The sequence below is a fragment of the Heterodontus francisci genome, chromosome 3, assembly GCF_036365525.1.
Source record: "Heterodontus francisci isolate sHetFra1 chromosome 3, sHetFra1.hap1, whole genome shotgun sequence".
In the NCBI taxonomy this organism is placed as follows: Eukaryota; Metazoa; Chordata; class Chondrichthyes; order Heterodontiformes; family Heterodontidae; genus Heterodontus; species Heterodontus francisci.
Window position 1 is genome coordinate 199,907,668 of NC_090373.1, and position 22,784 is coordinate 199,930,451.

General features: G+C 44.8%; 1 protein-coding gene across 4 annotated transcripts in view; it reads left to right on the forward strand.

The window, feature by feature from the left end:
• The window catches only part of LOC137366082 (cullin-9), a 413,970-nt gene that overhangs the window by 167,074 nt on the left and 224,112 nt on the right, over positions 1-22,784 (forward strand). For all 4 annotated transcript variants that reach the window (XM_068028163.1, XM_068028162.1, XM_068028164.1 and 1 more), the window contains exons 8-9: positions 16,342-16,742; positions 18,344-18,534. In XM_068028163.1, coding sequence (XP_067884264.1) covers positions 16,342-16,742; positions 18,344-18,534 — 592 coding nt within the window. The remainder of the gene's footprint in view (positions 1-16,341; positions 16,743-18,343; positions 18,535-22,784) is intronic.

The window sequence follows — 22,784 nt, forward strand, 5'->3', positions numbered from 1 at the left end:
TTTGGGAAGCTTTAAGGTGTTCCTGAGCCACTTTGCAAGCTCTCATGAGGCGTTCCCGGAACACGGAAGCATAATCTATCACAGAAGATTCATCCTTCTGTTCCAAAAACCTTTCTTTAATGAGTTTTAGAGGACCATTTATCATGTCGGTAAACTAATTCAAAAGGACTAAAACCTATAGACTCATTAGGTGAATCCTGAGTGACAAATAAAAGAAAATTCTAGCCCTTTATCCAATCATGGGGATATTCATGACTGTATGCCCTGATCATCGTTTTGAGGGTCTGATGGTACCTTTCTGAAGCTCCTAGTGTCTGAAACAAAAACAAGAAATGCTGGAATCACTCAGCAGGTCTGGCAGCATCTGTGGAAAGAGAAGCAGAGTTAACGTTTCGGGTCAGCGACCCTTCTTCGGAACTCTTCAGGGTTCCGAAGAAGGGTCGCTGACCCGAAACGTTAACTCTGCTTCTCTTTCCACAGATGCTGCCAGACCTGCTGAGTGATTCCAGCATTTCTTGTTTTTGTTTCAGATTTCCAGCATCCGCAGTATTTTGCTTTTTTTTTTCCTAGTGTCTGAGACTGGTAAGCTGAAGACATGAACTGTTACACGCAAATTACCCATAACTCACTGAAAATGTTTTGACATGAAATCTAGTGAAGAATAGGATTAACTTCTCTCCCACTACCATAGCAGAAGTTGTTCTCAAGGGAATGGCCTCTGGGAACCGAGTAGCCATATCCATGATAATGAGTATATATTGCTGTCCCGCTTTTTTTTTCCAGTAAAGGTCATACACAGTACCAGCACCCTACTAAATGGTTCCCCAATAACTGGTATGGGAATTGGAGGTGCCAGTTTTATGGCAGGTTGCAGTTTTCCCACAATCTGGCACGTATGGTATGTTTTACAAAACTGCACCCTCTCCTTGGAAAGACCTGGTCAGTAGAAATGTCGACCTGTGGCTTGGGAGAAAACGAAAGACAGACAGCCAGGAGAGAGGCTTCCTTGTTCCAGCTTCAGTTGCAAAACTGCCTTCTGTTCCTTTGTCTCATTCAAAGCCCAGACAAGCTGGTTAGTCATGTGACCAGCTGGTTTAACCAGTCCTGTATTTTGTGTATTATATCATCTTAACAGTTCCTGGAATGCGCTTCCTTACACCTTCAATGTCTGGTGATCAAAATTCATCTGGGTTCATTGGCCCAGCGAGTAGTTCTTTGTCTCCACAAGCACCGTCTCTTAGTATGCAAATATCAGTGGGGGGTCTGCATGACAAGAATTCCCTATAACTTTCTAGTATCTTATTCACATTTCATTGTTTTTTGCATTTGGCCTTACAGCTGCAGTCGGAGCTGCAGCCTGATCTGTCATACTCTCAGTCAGGGCCCCTTTCTCTGCATTGGTTTTGTGTACCCCAATAAGTCCCATGGGTTTACCCTGCAACTTCCAGCATTCTGCAGTAAGGTGTGACAGTGATAATACTTAGCCCTGCGGATCTCACTTCCACCTTTAGCATCTTCCTTTCTGACCTGAGGAGGAGATCCCGGGGCGTTCCCAGCTGTCCCTTCTTGTCCCCAGCTACTTGCTTTCCTTTCACCCTTCCACCTTCTATCCTTCTTAGTTTTGTGGGAGTGACGGACAAAGGGTTTAGGCTTATACACAAGCTCGTAATCATCAATTTCCACTGCCTGTCTGGCCATTGAAACCTTCTGGTTCTCTACATGGGTTCTTACTAATGGAGGGAGTGTATTTTTAAATTCTTCCAGGAGAATTAGTTCCCTAAGGTTCTCATAAGTGACCTACATTTTTAGTGCCCATATCCAACGATCAACATTAATTTGCTTTACCCTCTCAGGGTTGGGGCCGACCATGACTCATGGCCCTCCTGCCTTGGGCGCTATGGCAGGATGAATGAGAACGGGCAGAGACTGCTTGAGTTGTGTACCTATCATAACCTCTGCATCACCAACTCGTTCTTTCACACTAAACCCTGTCACCAGGTTTCATGGAGGCACCCAAGATCACGTCGTTGGCACCAGCTAGACCTCATTGTCACAAGGCGAGCCGCCTTAAACAGTGTTCAAATCACACGCAGCTTCCACAGTGCGGACTGCGACACCGACCACTCCCTGGTGTGCAGCAAGGTTAGACTCAGACCAAAGAAGTTGCATCATTCCAAGCAGAAGGGCCACCCGCGCATCAACACGAGCAGAATTTCTCACCCACAGCTGTTACAAAAATTTCTAAATTCACTTGTAACAGCCCTTCAAAACACTCCCACAGGGGATGCTGAGACCAAGTGGGCCCACATCAGAGACGCCATCTATGAGTCAGCTTTGACCACCTACGGCAAAAGTGCGAAGAGAAATGCAGACTGGTTTCAATCTCATAATGAAGAGCTGGAACCTGTCATAGCCACTAAGCGCATTGCACTGTTGAACTACAAGAAAGCCCCCAGCGATTTAACATCCGCAGCACTTAAAGCAGCCAGAAGTACTGCACAAAGAACAGCTAGGCGTTGCGCAAACGACTACTGGCAACGCCTATGCAGTCATATTCAGCTGGCCTCAGACACCGGAAACATCAGAGGAATGTATGATGGCATGAAGAGAGCTCTTGGGCCAACCATCAAGAAGATCGCCCCCCCTCAAATCTAAATCGGGGGACATAATCACTGACCAACGCAAACAGATGGACCGCTGGGTTGAGCACTACCTAGAACTGTACTCCAGGGCGAATGCTGTCACTGAGACTGCCCTCAATGCAGCCCAGCCTCTACCAGTCATGGATGAGCTGGACATACAGCCAACCAAATCGGAACTCAGTGATGCCATTGATTCTCCAGCCAGCGGAAAAGCCCCTGGGAAGGACAGCATTACCCCTGAAATAATCAAGAGTGCCAAGCCTGCTATACTCTCAGCACTACATGAACTGCTATGCCTGTGCTGGGACGAGGGAGCAGTACCCCAGGACATGCGCGATGCCAAAATCATCACCCTCTATAAAAACAAAGGTGACCGCGGTGACTGCAACAACTACCGTGGAATCTCCCTGCTCAGCATAGTGGGGTAAGTCTTTGCTCGAGTCGCTCTGAACGGGCTCCAGAAGCTGGCCGAGCGCGTCTACCCTGAGGCGCAGTGTGGCTTTCGTGCAGAGAGATCGACCATTGACATGCTGTTCTCCCTTCGTCAGATACAGGAGAAATGCCGTGAACAACAGATGCCCCTCTACATTGCTTTCATTGATCTCACCAAAGCCTTTGACCTCGTCAGCAGACGTGGTCTCTTCAGACTACTAGAAAAGATCGGATGTCCACCAAAGCTACTAAGTATCATCACCTCATTCCATGACAATATGAAAGGCACAATTCAACATGGTGGCTCCTCATCAGAGCCCTTTCCTATCCTGAGTGGTGTGAAACAGGGCTGTGTTCTCGCACCCACACTTTTTGGGATTTTCTTCTCCCTGCTGCTTTCACATGCGTTCAAATCCTCTGAAGAAGGAATTTTCCTCCACACAAGATCAGGGGGCAGGTTGTTCAACCTTGCCCGTCTAAGAGCGAAGTCCAAAGTACGGAAAGTCCTCATCAGAGAACTCCTCTTTGCTGACGATGCTGCTTTAACATCTCACACTGAAGAGTGCCTGCAGAGTCTCATCGACAGGTTTGTGGCTGCCTGCAATGAATTTGGCCTAACCATCAGCCTCAAGAAAACGAACATCATGGGGCAGGACGTCAGAAATGCTCCATCCATCAATATTGGCGACCACGCTCTGGAAGTGGTTCAAGAGTTCACCTACCTAGGCTCAACTATCACCAGTAACCTGTCTCTAGATGCAGAAATCAACAAGCGCATGGGTAAGGCTTCCACTGCTATGTCCAGACTGGCCAAGAGAGTGTGGGAAAATGGCGCACTGACACGGAACACAAAAGTCCCAGTGTATCAGGCCTGTGTCCTCAGTACCTTGCTCTACGGCAGCGAGGCCTGGACAACGTAAGCCAGCCAAGAGCGACGTCTCAATTCATTCCATCTTCGCTGCCTTCGGAGAATACTTGGCATCAGGTGGCAGGACTATATCTCCAACACAGAAGTCCTTGAAGCGGCCAACACCCCCAGCATATACACACTACTGAGTCAGCGGCGCTTGAGATGGGTTGGCCATGTGAGCCGCATGGAAGATGGCAGGATCCCCAAAGACACATTGTACAGCGAGCTCGCCACTGGTATCAGTCCATGTCTCCGTTATAAAGACGTCTGCAAACGCGACATGAAATCGTGTGACATTGATCACAAGTCGTGGGAGTCAGTTGCCAGCATTCGCCAGAGCTGGCGGGCAGCCATAAAGACAGGGCTAAATTGTGGCGAGTCGAAGAGACTTAGTAGTTGGCAGGAAAAAAGACAGAGGCGCAAGGGGAGAGCCAACTGTGCAACAGCCCCGACAAACAAATTTCTCTGCAGCACCTGTGGAAGAGCCTGTCACTCCAGAATTGGCCTTTATAGCCACTCCAGGCGCTGCTTCACAAACCACTGACCACCTCCAGGCGCGTATCCATTGTCTCTCGAGATAAGGAGGCCCAAAAGAAAGAAGAAAATATCCAACGATCAACATTAATTTGCTTTACCCTCTCAAATGCTATACAAGTCTGCCCAGACAATCTCCAGAGGTTCCGGCATTTCTGCCTGTACGCTTCAGGGACAAACTCATACGCAGCGAGAATAGCCTTTTTTGCCATCTCATAACCTGCAGAAGCCTCCCCGGAAAGCATGGCGTAAACTTTTTGAGTTCTGCCCATCAATCTGCTTTGCATAAGCAGTGACCAACTTTCCTTTGGCCACTTAATCTGTTTTGCTATCTTTTCAAAAGAAATGAAAAATGCCTCTACACCCCTTCTCCTCAAACTTAGGGAGGACTTGTACAAATTTAAACATCTCTGCGCTGGGTCCTGGGCTGGAGTCAGATCTTTTCTCACCAGAACTTTCCTTGGAGCCAAGGCCACTCTTCTGCCTTCGTTCCATCTTTTTAAAATTAGAATTCCTTTTCTTTCTCTTTATCTTTTCCTTTCCTTTTCCTCAAATTCAAGTTTCTTCATTGTCAATTCTCTTTTAAGTTCAAGTTTTTTCAATTCTTTTTCCTCTTTTTTTTCTATTAACACTCGAGCTAATTCATCTGTAACTGAATTTTAGCTAATTCAACTGCACTACCCTCTGGTTTGCTTTCTTCTTCCAATTGCAAATAATCTATTTCTTCAATTATCTCTCCTTCTTAGCTCCTGGTTTTAACTCTAATCCCAGTTTTGCTGCCATTGCTATTAAGTTCCTCCAATCACTCAGGGATACACCCTCCATTCCCAGAAAAGTCACAGCAACTGTTAAAGACATTCTGGTGGTGTAGACTTCATTCTATTGCACAAGAAACCTGGTTCTTTTTATTTTTTTCCTTTTTCAATTATTATGACCCCACTTACAATTGTATGTCAGCGTTGGGTTTATCCCACAAAGAGTCCCCAGTGATATGGTACGACCGAGGCAGTTGCTGTGCATGGTTTATTCTAGTTCCATTTCTCCACGGGTCACAACATAATGTTTATTTTTTTTCTCCCACTTACCGATACGGTCAATCATAGACTCTATTTTGATCCCAGAATAAAACACACCAACCAGGTTTCTTAAATAACAAAATTATCAGTTTAGTATAAAACAAGTCTTAATCAGTAATGAAGTAAAACATAAACACACAGATTGAAATATTAAAGTTCCCTCTTTACTTTAGTGACACTCTCACTCTAACCTGAAAAATAAAGGGAGTTTTGTTTTTAGAGCTTTATTACAAACCAAAAAACACAGTTGGGCTGAATACTTGCTCATTCTTGAAGAAACAGCAGATGAGATCTGTTGTGTTCTAAAACTGGCATAGAGTCTGGCCTCCGAGTAGACATAGATGGGTCACTGGGATCTTTTAGAACGGTGCTTTTCAGGCAGCATTGAGAATTAATTTAGCAGGCTTTTCTTCAAAGACAAGATGAGTTGACACAATGGACTTCTCAGGGTCTTTTAGGGAGGCGCTGGAAAGCTGAGCTGGGTTGTAGTCTCCTTCCTTTGGAATGTCTTCTCCTTGAAAGTTCTCTCCCATTTTTTCTTCTGTTCTGCAGGCTGAGCTGAGCAGGGGTTCTGCACTTCAGGCTGATTTTTAAAAACTCCAACCCCTTTTTAAACAGTTCATCCCAACTGGAAACAATTCAAAAGTCTAACCGGAAACAGAGAGTCCATTTTTGACCTGTCACTTCTCTGCACACACCTCCCCTGGCTACCAAGGTTTCTGTTCTATTTTTAACTTGAGTCATGTGACACCCAATAAATGATGTCAAACAAGTCCTTTTCATGTCCTCTTGATGGCCCCCTTGGGAAAAAATGTGGTCCAACATTTCTCCTTTTTGAATAGGAATTCCTCAAAAAATATACTTAACAAAAATAGAAACACTTTCATGACACTTAACTGCTTCAATCTGCCTTGCCACCTTCAATGATTTGGCCCTCTCTTCCTGCACCGCCTTTACAATTGTATCCTTTAGTTTATATTCCTTCTCCTCGTCTTTCTCCCAAAATGAGTCACTTTACACTTCTCTGCGTTAAATTTCATCTGTCCATGTCTGCCCATTCTAGCACCTTGTCGATGTCCTCTTGAAGTCTATCACTATCCTCCTCACAGTTCACAATTCATCCAATTTTTGTTTCATCTGCAAGTGTTGAAATTGCACCCTGCACACTCAAGTCTCGGTTATTAATATAAATCAAGAAAAGCAGTGGTCCCAATATCGACTAAAATAAAAGCGAAATATGGCGGATGCTGTGAATTTGAAATAAAAACAGAAAGCACTGGAAATACTCTAGGTCTGGCAGCATCTGTGGAGAGAGAAGCAGAGTTAACGTTTCAGGTCAGTGACCTTTCATCAGAATTAGCAAAGGTTAGAAATGTAATATTTTAAGCAAATAAAGCCAGGGTGGTGGGTGGATTGGGGGTGGGAGGTGGTGAAAGAGAACAATAGGGAAGGTATGTGATAGGACAGAGGGCAGGAGAGAATAACTGACAAGGAGGTCATAGAGCAAAGACAAAGGGTGTGTGCTAATGGTGTGGTGAAAGACAAAGCATTAGTGCAGAGAGAGTGTTAACAGAATAATAAACAGCTCTGTCCAAAAACACAAACATAAAAAGCCAAGTTTAAGGCAGGCATATGGTACAAAAAATGATAAAACTAAATAAAATAAAAAATAGGGCCAGTCATGCTCTGAAATTATTGAACTCAGTGTTCAGTCCGGAGTGCCTAATTGAAAAATGAGGTGCTGTTCCTTGAGCTTACATTGATATTCAGTGGAACGCCACAGCAAGCCCAGGCCACAAATGTGGGCATGAGAGCAGGGGGATGTGTTGAAATGGCAAGCAACTGGAAGCTCGGGGACTGAGCGGAGGTATTCCACAAAGTGGTCACCCAGTCTGCGTTTGGTCTCCCCAGTGTAGAGGCGACCGCATTGTGAGCAGCGAATACAGTATACTAAATTGAAAGAAGTACAAGTAAATCGCTGCTTCACCTGAAAGGAGTGTTTGGGGCCTTGGATGTTCAGGAGAGATGGGCCTCACCAGCCTACACCTCCAAAGGATCTTTTGAAGCTGTTAGGAAATTGCTTCTGATTTTGTTAAATCTGTTTGTTGAGGAATTTACCGTCCCACCAGGACGGTTTGAGGACTCTCCGTTTCTTCCTTGAACAGAGGCCCAACCAGTTCCCATCCACCACCACCCTCCTCTGCCTGGCTGAACTTGTTCTCACATTGAACAACTTCTCCTTCAACTCCACTCACTTCCTTCAAATAAAAGGTGTTGCAATGGGTACCTGCTTGGGTCTTAGTTATGCCTGTCTTTTGTGGGGTATGTCGAACATTCCTTGTTCCAGTACTACTTAGCGCCCTCCCCAAATTTTTTTCCAATACATTGATGACTACCGGCCCCGAACTGGAAAACTTTATCAGGGCGGCGCAGTGGTTAGCACCGCAGCCTCACAGCTCCAGGGATCCCGGGTTCAATTCTGGGTACTGCCTGTGTGGAGTTTGCAAGTTCTCCCTGTGACCGCGTGGGTTTTCGCCGGGTGCTCCGGTTTCCTCCCACTGCCAAAGACTTGCAGGTGATGGGTAAATTGGCCATTGTAAATTAACCCTAGTGTAGGTAGGTGTAGGGAATATGGGATGACTGTAGGGTTAGTATAAATGGGTGGTTCTTGGTCGGCACAGACTCGGTGGGCCGAAGGGCCTGTTTCAGTGCTGTACCTCGTTAAAAAAAAACAACTTTGCTTCCAATTTCCACCTTTCTCTCACCTTTACATGGTCCATCTGGCACTTCCGTTCGCTTCCTTGAATTCTCGGCCTCCATTTCTGGGGATAGACTGTCTACTAATATTCATTATAAGCCCACCGACTCCCACAGCTACCTCGACTACACTTCTTCACACCCTGCCTCCTGTAAGGTCTCCATTCCATTTTCCCAGTTTCTCCATCTCCGACGCATCTGCTATGATGATGTAACCTTCCACTGCAGTGCTTCTGATCTGTCTTCCTTTTTCCTCAACCTAGGATTCCCCCCTATTGTGTGATAGGGCCTCAACCGTGTCCGGCCCATTTCCTGCACTTCTGCCTTCACCCCTTCCCCTCCCTCCCAGAATCGTGACAGGGTTCCCCTTGTCCTCACTTTCCACCCCACCAGCCTCCATATCCAAAGGATCATCCTCCGCCATTTCCGTCACATCCAGCGTGATGCCACTACCAAAGGCATCTTCCCCTCCCCGTCAGCATTCCGAAGGGATCGTTCCCTCCGTGACACCCTGTTCCACTCCTCCATTACCCCCACCACCTCGTCCCCTTCCCACGGCACCTTCCCCTGCAATCGCAGGAGGTGTAATACCTGCCCCTTTTACCTCCTCTCTCCTCACTATCCCAGGCCCCAAACACTCCTTTCAGGTGTAGCAACGATTTACTTGTACTTCCTTCAATGTAATATACTGTATTCACTGCTCACAATGTAGTTTCCTCTACATTGGGGAGACCAAACGCAGATTGGGTGACCACTTGGTGGATATTTCTGTCCTGGGCTTGCTGCAGTGTTCGAGTAAACAACAACGCAAGCTCGAGGAACAGCACTTGATCTTCGATTATGCATGCTACGGCCTTCCGGACTCAACATTGAGTTCAATCATTTCAGAGCATGACTGGCCCTTTTTTATTATTTTATTTTATTTAGTTTGATCATTTTTTGTACCATGTGCCTGCCTTAAACGTGGTTTTTCATGTTTGTGCTTTTGGACAGAGCTATTGATTTATTCTGTTAACACTCTCTCTGCACTAATGCTTTGTCTTTCACCAAACCATTCGCATTCCCTTTATCCCATGACCTCCTTGTCAGTTAATCCCTCCTGCCCTCTGCCCTGTCACATACCGTCCCTTTTGTTTTCTTTCCCCCCCGCCCCTGCTTTATTTGCTTAAAACCTAGTACATTTCTAACCTTTTGCCAGTTCTGATGAAAGGTCACAGACCTGAAACGTTAGCTCTGTTTCTCTCTCCACAGATGCTGCCAGACCTGCTGAGTATTTCCAGTGCTTTCTGTTTTTAATCCTAATATCGACCCCTGGGGAGCCCGACTCTAACCTTCCTTCAGTCTGAGAAACAACCGTTCACCACCACTGTCTGTTTCCTGTTACTCAGCAAACATTGTATCCGTGTTGCCACTTCCCCTTTTTTTTCTCTGGGATTTTATCCCAGAATATAGTTGGTAAAAGTTTTCCCTCCACCCAGGTTAAACTGACTGGCTTGTATTTGCAGTGTTTATCCTTACACCCTATTTTAAACAAGGGTGTAACATTTCCTTTCACCAGTCTTCTGGCACCACCCCTGTATCTAGGGGGGATTGAAAGATTATCGCCAGTGCCTCTGCAATTTCCACTTCCCTAAGTATCCTTGGATGCATTTCATTCAGCACTGGTGACTTATCAACTTGAATTACAGCCAGCCATTCTGATGCTTCCTCTTTATCAATTTATAGCGCGTCCAGAGTCTCAACGACCTCCTCTTTCACTACAACTTTGGCAGCACCTTCCTTGGTAAAGACAGGTGCAAGTACTGATTTAATACCTCAGCTATGCCTTCTGCCTCCATGCTTTAATCCCCCTCTTGATCCCTAATCGGCCACACTCCTTTTACCATCTTTTTACTATTTAAATACTGATAGAAGACTTTTGGATTTTTATGTTAGCTGCCAGTCTCCTCTTCTGTGTGTTTGCTGCTCTTAATTCCTTTTCCATTTACCTTCAACCTCCTATATTCAGCTTGGTTCTCACTTGCATTAACAACCCAACATTTGTCACGTACTCTTTATCTGCTTCATCATCATCTCTATTGCTTGTGTCATCCAGGGAACGCTGGTTTTGCTTGTCCTACCCTTCCCCCTCGTAGGAATGTACCTCGACTGTACCCAACTATCTCCTCTCTAAATGCAGCTCATTGGCAGGCAAAACTGTAGTGGAACAATCATTGATTCCACTTTACCTGGGCCAGATCCGTTCTTACCCCATTGAAATTGACCTTCCTACAATAAATTATTTTTATTCTGGATTGTTCCTTATCCTTTCCCAGAGCTAGCCTAAAACTTATATTCTGACCACTGTCACCTAAATGTTCCCGTGCTGACACTTCATCCACTTGACCCACCTCATTCCCCAGAACCAGATCGAGGAATGCCTCCTGTTGAAAACATACTGATGAAGAAAATTCTCCTGAACACACCTCAAAAACTCTTTCCCCTCTTTGCCTTTATTATCCCAGTCTATTCTGGGATAGTTAAAGTCCCCCAGTATAACTACTCAATAGTTTTTACATCCCTTTGTATTTCCTTTCAAATTTGTTCCTCTATATCTTTCCCACTAGTTGGTGCCTTATAGAATACCCAGTAATGTAATGGCACCTCGATTGTTTCTTAGTTCTAACCAGATAGATTCTGTCCTTCACCTCTCTGGGATGTCTTTTCTCTCCAGCACTGTAATATTCTCCTTTATCAATACTGTGTCCCCTCCTGTTTCTCAGTCTGCTCTGAACAGCTTGTATCTGGGAATGTTTAGTACCCAGTCTTGCTCTTTCTTGAACTGGATCTCCGTTATCGCCACATCATATTTCCACGTGGCTCCCTGTGCCTGCAGCTCACCAACCTTGTTTACCTCACTCCATGCGTTCGCATTCATGCACATTAAACCTAATTTGGACCTTATTACATTCCATCTTACTCTGACCCCAACCTTATATCTTGCTATTTTTTACTCTAGTGCTATCTGTCTCTCCCAATTCTCTGTGCACCTTGCTTTTCCTTTCTGATACCTCCTGGTTCCCACACCTTTACCAAGTTAGTTCAAACCCTCCCCAATAATACCAACCAACTGCCCCACAAGGACATTTGTCCCAATTCTGTTCAGATGCAACCCATTCGGCTGTACAGATCCCATCTCTTCCAGAACTGGTCCCAATGTCCCAGTAATCTAAAACCCTCCCTCCTATACCATTTCTTCAGCCACGCATTCATCTGCTCTATCCTCCTATTTCTATACTCACAAGCAGGTGACACCATGACTAATCCGGAGATTGCTACCTTTGAGTCATAGAGTTATACAGCACAGAAACAGGCCCTTCGTGTCTGTGCTGGCCATCAAGCAGCTATCTGTTCTATAATCCCATTTTCCAGCACTTGGCCCGTAGCCTTGTGTCCTATGGTGTTTGAAATGCTCATCTAAATACTTAAATGTTGTGAGGGTTCCTGCCTCTACCACCCCTTCAGGCAGTGTGTTCCAGATTCCAACCACCCTCTGGGTGAAAAGATATTTCCTCAAATCCCCTCTAAACCTCCTGCCCCTTACCGTAAATCTTTGAGGCCCTGGTTGCCAGTTTCTTTCATAGCACCCTAAAATCTGCCTGCAGACCCTCATCCCTCTTTCTGCCTATGTTGTTGGTACTGATATGGATCATGACCACTGGCTTTTCACCACCTCCCCTCAGTGTGCTCTGCAGCTGCTCAGTGACATCCTTGACCCTGGCATCAGGGAGGCATCATGCCATCCTGGATTCACGTTCGCAGCCGCAGAAATGCCTGTCTGTTCCCTTAACCTAGGATCCCCTATCACTTTCGCTTTCTCGATCTCCTGTCTCCCTGCACAGCTGAGCCAGCTGTGGTGCTGTGGACTTGGCTCTGGCTGCACTCCCCAGAGGAATCATCACATTCACCAGTATTGAAACAGAACTGAATGCTGGTGGGCGAGTGAGAGGCACTCGGGTGTCTCCTGCACTACCTGCCTGGTCCTCCATGACTTCCTGGCAGTCACCTGTTCCCCCTCTGCCTGCACATACTTGAGCTGCGGGGTGACTACATTTAGAAATGTGCTATCCACAAAACTGTCACCTCGCAGATGCACCACAGTGATGCCAGCTGCTGCTCATGTTCCGAAACCCAGAACTCAACTGCTCCATCTGATGACACTTTCTGCATGTGCAGTTGTCCAGGACATGAGAAGTGTCCTGGAGTTCCCACATGGAACATGATGCGTACTCCACAGGACCAAGATGTCCTGCCATGCCTCTATTTATTAGATGATTAATTGATGAAACAGAAATTAACTTGAGACTTAAACTCTCACCAGCTACTCACCAATCAGCTGCGTCTCTTGTGCAGGTTGAGAGTTAAGTGAACTGTTATTTATATATCTCAGATTTTACTTTACTGAAAAATTCAGATCCCTTTGGTGTTACTGTCCCTTGCGATTTAGTTTTAATTTTACCCCTGAGATCTGATTAGTTAACTGAACACTTGTAATTAATATGATAAACTATCAAATTGATTTTAGTTTTTATACCAATTAATTGATTTGGTCTTTCTTTATAGTCAATTAATTTAAATGAAATTAAAAGTTTACCAGGATAGTCACCCTACGTGACTCCTTGTCATATGACTTCATGATATTTTGTTTTTCCTCCTATTCAGTTCAGACTCTGTGAAATCACAGATCTGATCTCACTTCTCCTTTTATTCTCATGTTTGCAGCTAGTCATGTCGATAGGTTGTCTGCTGACTAGTTGAGAAAAGGATCAACAGGTCTGCCTGTCAGTCAGGGATTTTTGGGTATATGTGGACAATATTTTATGTAGGGAGGTGAGCAACAGCTTGAATCATTTCTAAATCTTCTGTAAGAACACGTGCACCTTCCCATTGTGAGAATAGAAACATAGAAAATAGGAGCAGGAGTACGCCATTCGGCCCTTCGAGCCTGAACGCCATTCATTATGATCGTGGCTGATCATCCAACTCAGTAACCTGTTCCTGCTTTTCCCCCATACCCTTTGATCCCTTTAGACCCAAGAGCTATATCTAACTCCTCCTTGAAAACATACAATGTTTTTGCCTCAGCTGCTTTCTGTGGTAGCAAATTCCACAGCTTCTCCACTCTCTGGGTGAAGAAATTTCTCCTCATCTCAGTCCTGAAAGGTTTACCCCGTATCCTTAGACTATGACCCCTGGTTCTGGACTCCCCCACCATCGGGAACATCCTTCCTGCATCTACCCTGTCAAGTCCTGTTAGAATTTTATAGGTTTCTATGAGATCCCCCCTCACTCTTCTGAACTCCAGCGAATATATTCCTAACCGACTCGATCTCTCCTCCTACTTCAATCCCACCATCCCAGGAATCAGTCTGGTAAAGCTTTGTTGCACTCCCTCTATAGCAAGAACATCCTTCCTCAGATAAGGAGACCAAAACTGTTCACAATATTCTAGGTGTGGCCTCTGCAAGGCCCTGTATAATTGCAGCAAGACATCCCTGCTCCTGTACTCGAATCCTCTCGCTATGAAGGCCAACATACCATTTGTCTTTTTTACCGCCTGTTGGACCTGCATGCTTACCTTCAGCGACTGGTGTACAAGAACACCCTGGTCTCGCTGCATATTCCCCTCTCTCAGTTTCTAGCCATTCAGATAATCTGCCTTCCTGTTTTTGCTACCAAAGTAGATAACCTCACATTTGTCCACATTATACTGCATCTGCCATGCATTAGCCCACTCACTCAACTTGTCCAAATCACCCTGAAGCCTCTCTGCATCCTCCTCACAACTCGCCCTCCCACCCAGTTTTGTGTCATGTGCAAATCAGTAATGTATATTGTGAATAGCTGGGGGTCCTAGCACCGATCCCTGCGATACCCCACTACTCACTGCCTGCCATTCAGAAAAAGACCCATTGATCCCTACTCTTTCCTGTCTGCCAACCAATTTTCTATCCATCACAATACACTACCCCTAATCCCATGCGCTTTAATTTTACATACTAATAAATGAATTGCAATCAAGGTTAGATGAAACATATGGAGATGGAAAGGATGCTACTGTCTTTTCATGGGGTAAATAGTGACTTTTTTGTTTGTTTTGGGATGTAGATGACTCTGGAAGACTGCATTTATTGTCCATCCCTAAAGTTAGTCTCAGGGAAGAAAATTTTAACTGCATAGTGTGGGGCTGGACTCGCGTGTAGGCCGGAGAAAGGTGAAGAATAATGGGTTTTTATGACTCTTTGGCAGATTTCATGTTTTTTTTTAACAAAGTGAATCCTGACAGTGCAGCGGCCCACTGACATTAAATGTCGCATGCGCAGAAAAACGATCACCACTCCCCCCCCCCCAACCACCCGCCCCCTGGCCACTCACTCCAGGCTGCTTGCTGTTTGCTCTCTTTCCCCCACACCCCCCCCAATCCCATTTAATCCCCGCTCTCATCTCCCCCCCACCCCTATCCTGCTGTCCGGCCGCTTGCTCTCCCCCCCCCCCCCCCCCCTCCATCCCGCTGTCCGGCCGCTCGCACCCTGTGCCCCCCCATCCTGCTGTCTGGCCGCTCGCACCTCCAACCCCCCCCCAAAATTCCCAGGGGGTTGGAAGGGTGAGTGGGGGAAGTGGAGAGTGGGATGGCACTGAAACCTCTCAGAATTATGGAGGATGTGCAGCACTGTCAGAGGTGCTGTTCTTATGAGACTTTAGACAGTGTATCACTGTGTATCAAACATGTCCATTGTGTGCTGCCATGAGTTGAAGTTGTTTTTCTGTGATAAATTGAGCAGCGCCATCTTTAATCCTGGCAGAATGTTGCAGACGGTAATGTTTAAGTGGATGAGCCGGCATTTGTGCATGTGCTAGTACAGCGCCATCTAGTGGTTGCGTTGTCAGCAAACGCAGTCTTTTTAAAAATTCTGATGGTAGTCCATGACTTGGCACACTGGGACCTCACTACTTCTGGGTTGCTTGGCTACCATGACCTGGATGTTGGAACACAGAGTAAAATTTCAAAGTTTGCCAATGATACCAACTTAAGAAGTGGCAAACCGTGAGGATGATACCAATTGACTGCAACAGGACATAGGCTAGCAAAATGGGCAGCCAGATGGAAGTTAATACAGAAAAGTGTGAGATGATGCATTTTGGCAGAAGGGATAGGGAGAGATAATATATACTTAATGGTGCAATTCTAAAGAGTGTGCAGGGACAGAGGGGCCTGGGGGGTTCATGTGCATTGATCTTTAATTGTGGCAGGACATATTGAGAGAGTGGTTAGCAAAGCATATGGGATCTTGGGTGTTATAAATAGAGGCATTGAGAATAAATGCAGGGAAGTTATGCTGAACCTTTTATAAAACTCTGGTTAGACCACAACTAGAGTATTGTGTCCAGTTCTGGTCACCACACTTTAGGAAGGATGAGAGGGTCCTTGAGAGTGTGCAGAGGAGATTTACCAGAATTATTCCAGGGATGAGGAATTTTAGTTACAAGGTTAGGTTGGAGAAGCTAGGTTTGTTCTTCGTAGAACAAATGTGACTGAGGGGAGATTTGATAGAGGTGTACAAGATTATGACAGGTTTAGATAAGGTAGACCAAGAAAAACTGTTCCCATTAGCTGATGGACAAGGACTAGGGGACTCAGATTTACGTTTTTGGGAAAGAGATGCAAGAGGGATGTGCAAAGAACTTTTTACGCAGTGAGTGGTAATGACCTGCAACTCGCTCCCTACAAAACAGAGACAATGAATGATTGCGAAAGGAAATTGGGTGGGAAATAAACTTGCATTGCTACAGGATTAGAGCAGAGGAATGAGATTGACTGGATTGTTGTACAGAGAGTGGGCATAGAATTAATGGGCTGAATTCTGTGCCATTATGACTGACTCCTTGTTTATGCTTTGATGTCAGCTATTCCAGAACTAACAGGAACTAAAAGAAATATTTTTTTCATTAGTGCTCAACTGCCCAAAAGTGACTGGACGCAAGAGTAATTTGGAGAAGATGGGGGAGGTGGTGGAGATCATGAAGAAGTCAAGCTCTGATATAAGTTTGCAGGTGGCAGGTTTCAAGTTCATTACTAAAATGTTGGAGGAGGACAGCACACGGGAGAAGCTGCCTCTTAAAGTGGATTCCGGCCTTAACCAAAGGGACAAACTGATCAAAGTGCTGGTGGAAGAATTGACTAACCTGTCCAAGGAGAAGCCCCTGGTTGTCACCTGCTTGCGGTTGATTTACATTCTGATGCAGCGATATGACTGGAGAGCACTGTTTGCCACAGAGGGAGGAATCAAGAGTGTTCTGTCCTGTATGCAAGAGCACAAGAATTCTGCTCTTGTTCAGCAGGCTGCTCTGGCAGTAAGTTAAGCATCTAATTGAAGAATTGTTTTGCTCTTTTGTTTTCCCTTTCCTTTCCTGACGGAGCCAAGCACCTTATGGTTCTTCCCCCAGGGGCACATTTATTAAGGTTAAAATATACCAGAAGAACATTTAGAAATGGATGTAGTGTTTTCTCTCCAGTCCAGATAATTTTGTCAGTGTTAAGGTTGCAGGTTGATGGCCTGTCCTTTGTCATTTATGTTTAATCTCACTATTTAACCAAGCAAAATCACCATTTATACTCTAGTACAAGACCCCCTACAATTTTAGCCAAAAAACTGAAAATCTGTAACCCTCGTATAAAGCTCATGTCAGCTGGAATTTATAAATATGTGGTCTCTGTTCTTTCTCAGCTCAATTAGAGTATCCCTATCCACAGCTACTTCCAGCACTGAGATATTTAAATGGCAGCTCTCCCTTCTGGTGTCAGTTTTAACTTCTGCTGATTTTAAATCTCTCTCTTTTGATCATGGTGGGTTGTTGCTAATTTCAAACCAGCATTCGGAGCTTGCATTCAAGTTGAGAGACTGGAGGGAGATTCGGCACTGGAGGAGTTGTGAGGAGCACCACCTGGAAGTAGTATACTGGTGGTGCTACTTGGACAACCATTTATAGCAAAATCAATTTGTTGGGAGGAAAACCTTGAGAATATCATTTGTAATCTTCTGGTCTCTGTTGTTTTCTGTGATATTTTAAACATTAGAATTGATTTTGTTTGCCATGCAGTTAACATGAAGGAGAGGCAACTGATCACTAGGTATTATTATAACAGCCATGGCTTGGAGGTAGCATGGAGTCAGAAGGTTGTGGGTTCAAGTACCATTCCACAAACTTCAGCGCAAAATGTAGGCTGGCCCTCCAGTGCACTACTGAGGGAACCCTAGAGTGTCTTGAGTTTTTGGGATGAAACGTTAAACTATGACCTTGTATACACACTCGGGTGGGTGTAAAAAAGCAGCAGAGGGTTCTCCCTGGTTTCCACGCTTATATCTCAACCAACATCACTAAAAACATATTTAAGATTTCGGGCAAGCTATGCAGCAGAAATTTGAGGATGAACTTTTTTATGTGACGAATGGCAATGACCTGGTACTTGCTGCCTACACGGGTGGTGGAAGCGGAAATGAATGATTTGAAAAAGAAATTGGATGGCTCTTGAGGGAAATATACTTAAAGGGCTACAGGGATAAAGCTGGGGAATGGGACTGATTGTATTGCTCTGCAGAGAGCCAGCATGGATTTGATGGGCTGAATGGCCGCATTCTCTGCCATTATGACACTATATCCACTGTAAACTAAATCCATATTACCTGGTTATTGTTTCGTTACTGCTAATGGGGCTTTGCTGTGTGTAAATCAGCTGCTGCGTTTCCTATATTACACTTGAAGAATATTTAATTGGCTGTGCAGTGTTTTGGTATGACCTGAGGTCGGGACAGTGGCTCTAGAAATGCAAGTTTTTTTTCTTTTAAAACTATTGACGGTAAATGTTGCCCTCTCCCCAATATGTTTCACTGGTTTTATTTGGTTCATAAAGTTCTTAATAAAATAGGACACAAAGCTGATGTTTGTCTCCACAGACTCTGAAGATCCTGACTGGAGCCAGCAAGTATGACATGCGCACAAAATGTGTTCGGCCTCACCTTGCTGATGCTGATGCTCAGATCATCCTTGAAATCTTTGCCAGCATTGGCTCAGCCTCTACCCAGGATTCCAAAGGGCTGCTCAGTGTTATTCCTGCTGCTGTAGCGAAAATGATGCACACCTCGGGGTAAGGAGAGTTTCTCAGAACATGCTCTTTCATTGGTGTTTATCTTGGTTCATCGTGCGCTGTTTCAAATTTTTTCCCAAGATGAGGTCTTTAACACTTACCCTACTCATTGAGATGTATTAATTTAACTTGTGATCAGTCCTGTGACATTGATCACAAGTTGTGGGAGTCAGTTGCCAGCGATTGCCAGAGTTGGCGGGCAGCCATAAAGTCGGGGCTAAAGCGTGGCGAGTCGAAGAGACTTAGCAGTTGGCAGGAAAAAAGACAGATGCGCAAGGGGAGAGCCAACTGTGTCACAGCCCCAACCAACACATTTTTCTGCAGCACCTGTGGAAGAGTCTGTCACTCTAGAATTGGCCTTTATAGCCACTCCAGGCGCTGCTCCACAAACCACTGACCACCTCCAGGCGCTTACCCATTGTCTCTCGAGATCAGGAGGCCAAAGAAGAAGAAATGTTATTACTTTACAGTTGATGGGTACTGCACTTGGTTTCTCCATTTCTCCGTCTTTCTCTCCTGAAAGCAGGAACTCCTGTTCGGATTGTTGCGACCGCTCAGGACAAAGCCCCCAATCAAAATATGATTCTGATTGCGTTGGGAGTAACGCACTGTCAATTTAGTTCCGTCACTCCACAGGTCGCAGCATATTTCTTTAAGCTTTCCAAATCGAAAAAAAGCAGCCAAATTAAACAATCTAATAACCCCCCGAATGAAGCGAACCAAACTAGGTATCTCTAGATATCAACAAATTAAGCTATTTATTTAAAAAAACTAAAATCTTAAACACTACTAAGATAAACCAATATCTAAAGACCTTATAACTTAAAATCTATCTCCTGCATTCGCATACATATACTTGGTTTTAAATTAGCTGACTTAAAAAAATAGTCTTTGCATTTACATTCCTGATGAATGGTCTTCCAATACAACACAGTCAAAGTGCACTTGCAGTCTTCCAAGGTCCGATGAAAACAGAAGGTCCTCCCAAAGATAGGGGTTCAACAGTTCGGCTATTGTAGTATGAAACTCTTCTTTTTTCTGAGCAATGAACACAGCAGATATCAATAATTTGTTGTGAAAGAAAAAGCTTTCTCTTATTTTTTTATGAAATTAATTCAGCTTGAAGCTTTGTAGAATTTTCAGAGAGAAATAACACAGCTCTTTTCCCTTCAGTTTAAATTGTCTCAGAGCTCTGCTTAAAAGCAGTTTTTTACCAGCTAGTTTTCAAAATCAAAACTGCAACATTGAATCTCATCCTTTCTCTCTTTCTGGCTGTTGCTTAGCAACCAGAATGCACTCTGGCTCACTGAGCCTCCGGAACTTTCTGCCTTAAAGATGTACTGATCTTTTACAGTCTTAAAGGGGCACCGCAATATTTCCGAGGAGGAAAACAAAACACAGGACCGTGACACCTCCCACCTGGCGAAATGAAACACTATTCCTGAAATGCGTTTTATTACAATGCAAGAAATAGAAATTGATAAAACACTAACAATTTTATTCCCGCATTTACACACCATTCACTCTGCTAATAATGAACAGCATTCTCTTTATACCATCGCCATCTATGAGTTAACATGGTTAAATCCGTGATAAAGCATCAGCAATAACATTATTTTTCCCTGAAATATGTATACAATTCTCTAAAATGACAAGACTACAGTAACAAGTTCCATTAAAACATTTTTGGCTTTAAACTTTACAAAGGTTGTCCCAATTAGCCCATTTCAACCTTCCAAATGTAGTCTCCCAGTTACAAAAACAAGAAATGCTTTAAATAGTCAGCAGGTCTGGCAGCATCTATGGAGAGAGAAGCAGAGTTAACGTTTCAGGTCAGTGACCCTTCAGAACTGACAAATATTAGAAATGTAAAAGGTTTTAAGCAAGTAAAGCAGGGGGTGGGGCAAGAGATAACAAAAGAGAAGGTGTTGATAGGACAAAGTCACAGAATAACTGACCAGAAAGTCATGGAACAAAGGCAAAAACAGTATGTTAATGGTGTGATGAAAGACAAAGCTTTAGAACAGAGAGGGTGTGAATAGACTGTAAAGCACACCAAGCACAAACATTAAAAACATTTAAAAAACAGAAACAGTGGGTAGGCACAGTTGAAAAAAACTAAACATGCTAAAAAACCTAAAATAAAATAACCAAATAAAGAAGAAAAAAACAAAAAAAAACTAAACATAGAAAGGGGGGTGGCCCCATCATACTCTGAAATTATTGAATTCAAGTTCAGTTCGGCAGGCTGTACCATGCCTAATTGGTAAATGAGATGCTGTTCCTCGAGCTTGTGTTGATGTTCACTGGAACACTGCAGCAATCCCAGGACAGAGATGAGAGCAGGGGGGTTGTTGAAATGGCCAGCAACCGGAAGCTCGGGGTCGTGCTTATGGACTGAGCGGAGGTGTTCCGCAAAGTGGTCACCCAATCTGCATTTGGTCTCCCCAATGTAGAGGAGACCACATTGTGAGCAGTGAATATAGTATACTAAATTGAAAGAAGTACAAGTAAATCGCTGCTTCACCTTAAAGGAGTGTTTGGGGCCTTGGATAGTGAGGAGAGAGGAGGTAAATGGGCAGGTATTACACCTCCTGTGATTGCAGGGGAAGGTGCCGTGGGAAGGGGACGAGGTGGTGGGGGTATTGGAGGAGTGGACCTAGTCTCCCAGTTGTTTTGTGTTTTCCTTCCAAGTGTCCCTATTGTCCATCATGTCAGCCAGGTGAACTGCACAGCTAGGAACACTAGCCACTACTGGGTTCACTATTCTCTGAAAAATTTCTCGAGTGCCCTTTATTCTGTGTGGTATCACTTGATACTGGAAAATCCCGTCCGGTGTAACAGAAGCTGATTTTTCCTTATCTTGGGGCGTCAAAGGAATTTGACAGTATCCCTCCAACGCATTTGTCTCTTTAAGGCACATGGTGTTGCCCACTCTGGCCGTACAAATGAGAATTTGGGTAGGAGCCTGCCTTCTTTACCCCAGTGACATTTATAGAGTTTATGCAAGTTTGAGCTGACCCACCAGGTTTAGGTATCAAGACCACCTGTGAATTCCAGCTGTCCTGACTACGTTCAACTGAGCTGCCCTTCAGCATGCATTGTACCTCTGCTTCCACTTGGGCCTGTCTGTTTGGACCTAAGTGGCAAGGATGTTGTTTTAAAGGAATGGTTCCCCCTATATCCACATCATGCGTGGCTAAGGTTGTACATCCCAGCTTATCCCTACAGACTCTTTTAAACGTTGTGAAAAGCCTGGTTCGGTTTTCACGTTGTTTTGCCTCTAAGTGCAAAAGCAGGTTGTCGAATTTTCCTTGCCATTCTGTATTCGTTAATCTGATGGTTGGAGGTTCAGTCTGAGAATGTCCTCTGCCTCATCCTCACTATCCTTTTCCTTCTCAACAATCCCGATTACCTGACATACCTGTACTGGCTTATCCTCCTCCCTGAGGTAATATTGCTTTAGCATATTAATGTGACACAACCGGTGGTTCTGGCGATTGGGGGTGTCAATTAAGTAATCTACCTATTAACCTGGGCTGGTCCTGGAATCTCTATCCGTTATAATATTTAAAAATTTTTTTTTTATCTGTTTAGAGATACAGCACTGAAACAGGCCCTTCGGCCCACCGAGTCTGTGCCGACCAACAACCACCTATTTATACTAACCCTACAATAATCCCATATTCCCTACCTACACTAGGGGCAATTTATAATGGTCAATTAACCTATCACCTGCAAGTCTTTTGGCTGTGGGAGGAAACTGGAGCACCCGGCGAAAACCCACGCAGACACAGGGAAAACTTGCAAACTCCACACAGGCAGTACCCAGAATTGAATCCGGGTCCCTGGAGCTATGAGGCTGCGGTGCTAACCACTGCGCCACTGTGCCGCACGTATTCACATGTTTCATATTCCCTGGGAGAGGGGCTCCAACCGCAGGGGATACCAGAGTGTACCCTTTGCTGGCCAGCATTACCATCTGCACTGCTTGGGATATCATCAGCTTTTGGTAGCAACAAATACAGAGATTGACGACCAGGACCATAATGGACACAACAGCTGCAGCGATCCTTCCCACTTCCCACCAGTTACACTGTAGTCTTGCCACCTTGGCTCGATTGCTGGCCAAGTCCTCCAATCTCCCAGCCTCTCCTTTAGCTAGGTTCACCTGTATCCTACCCTTCGTGATTGCTTAACGGCTTTGCTCCATAAACCTTGTGGTGGCTAGGGCCCTTTGCACCACTTCC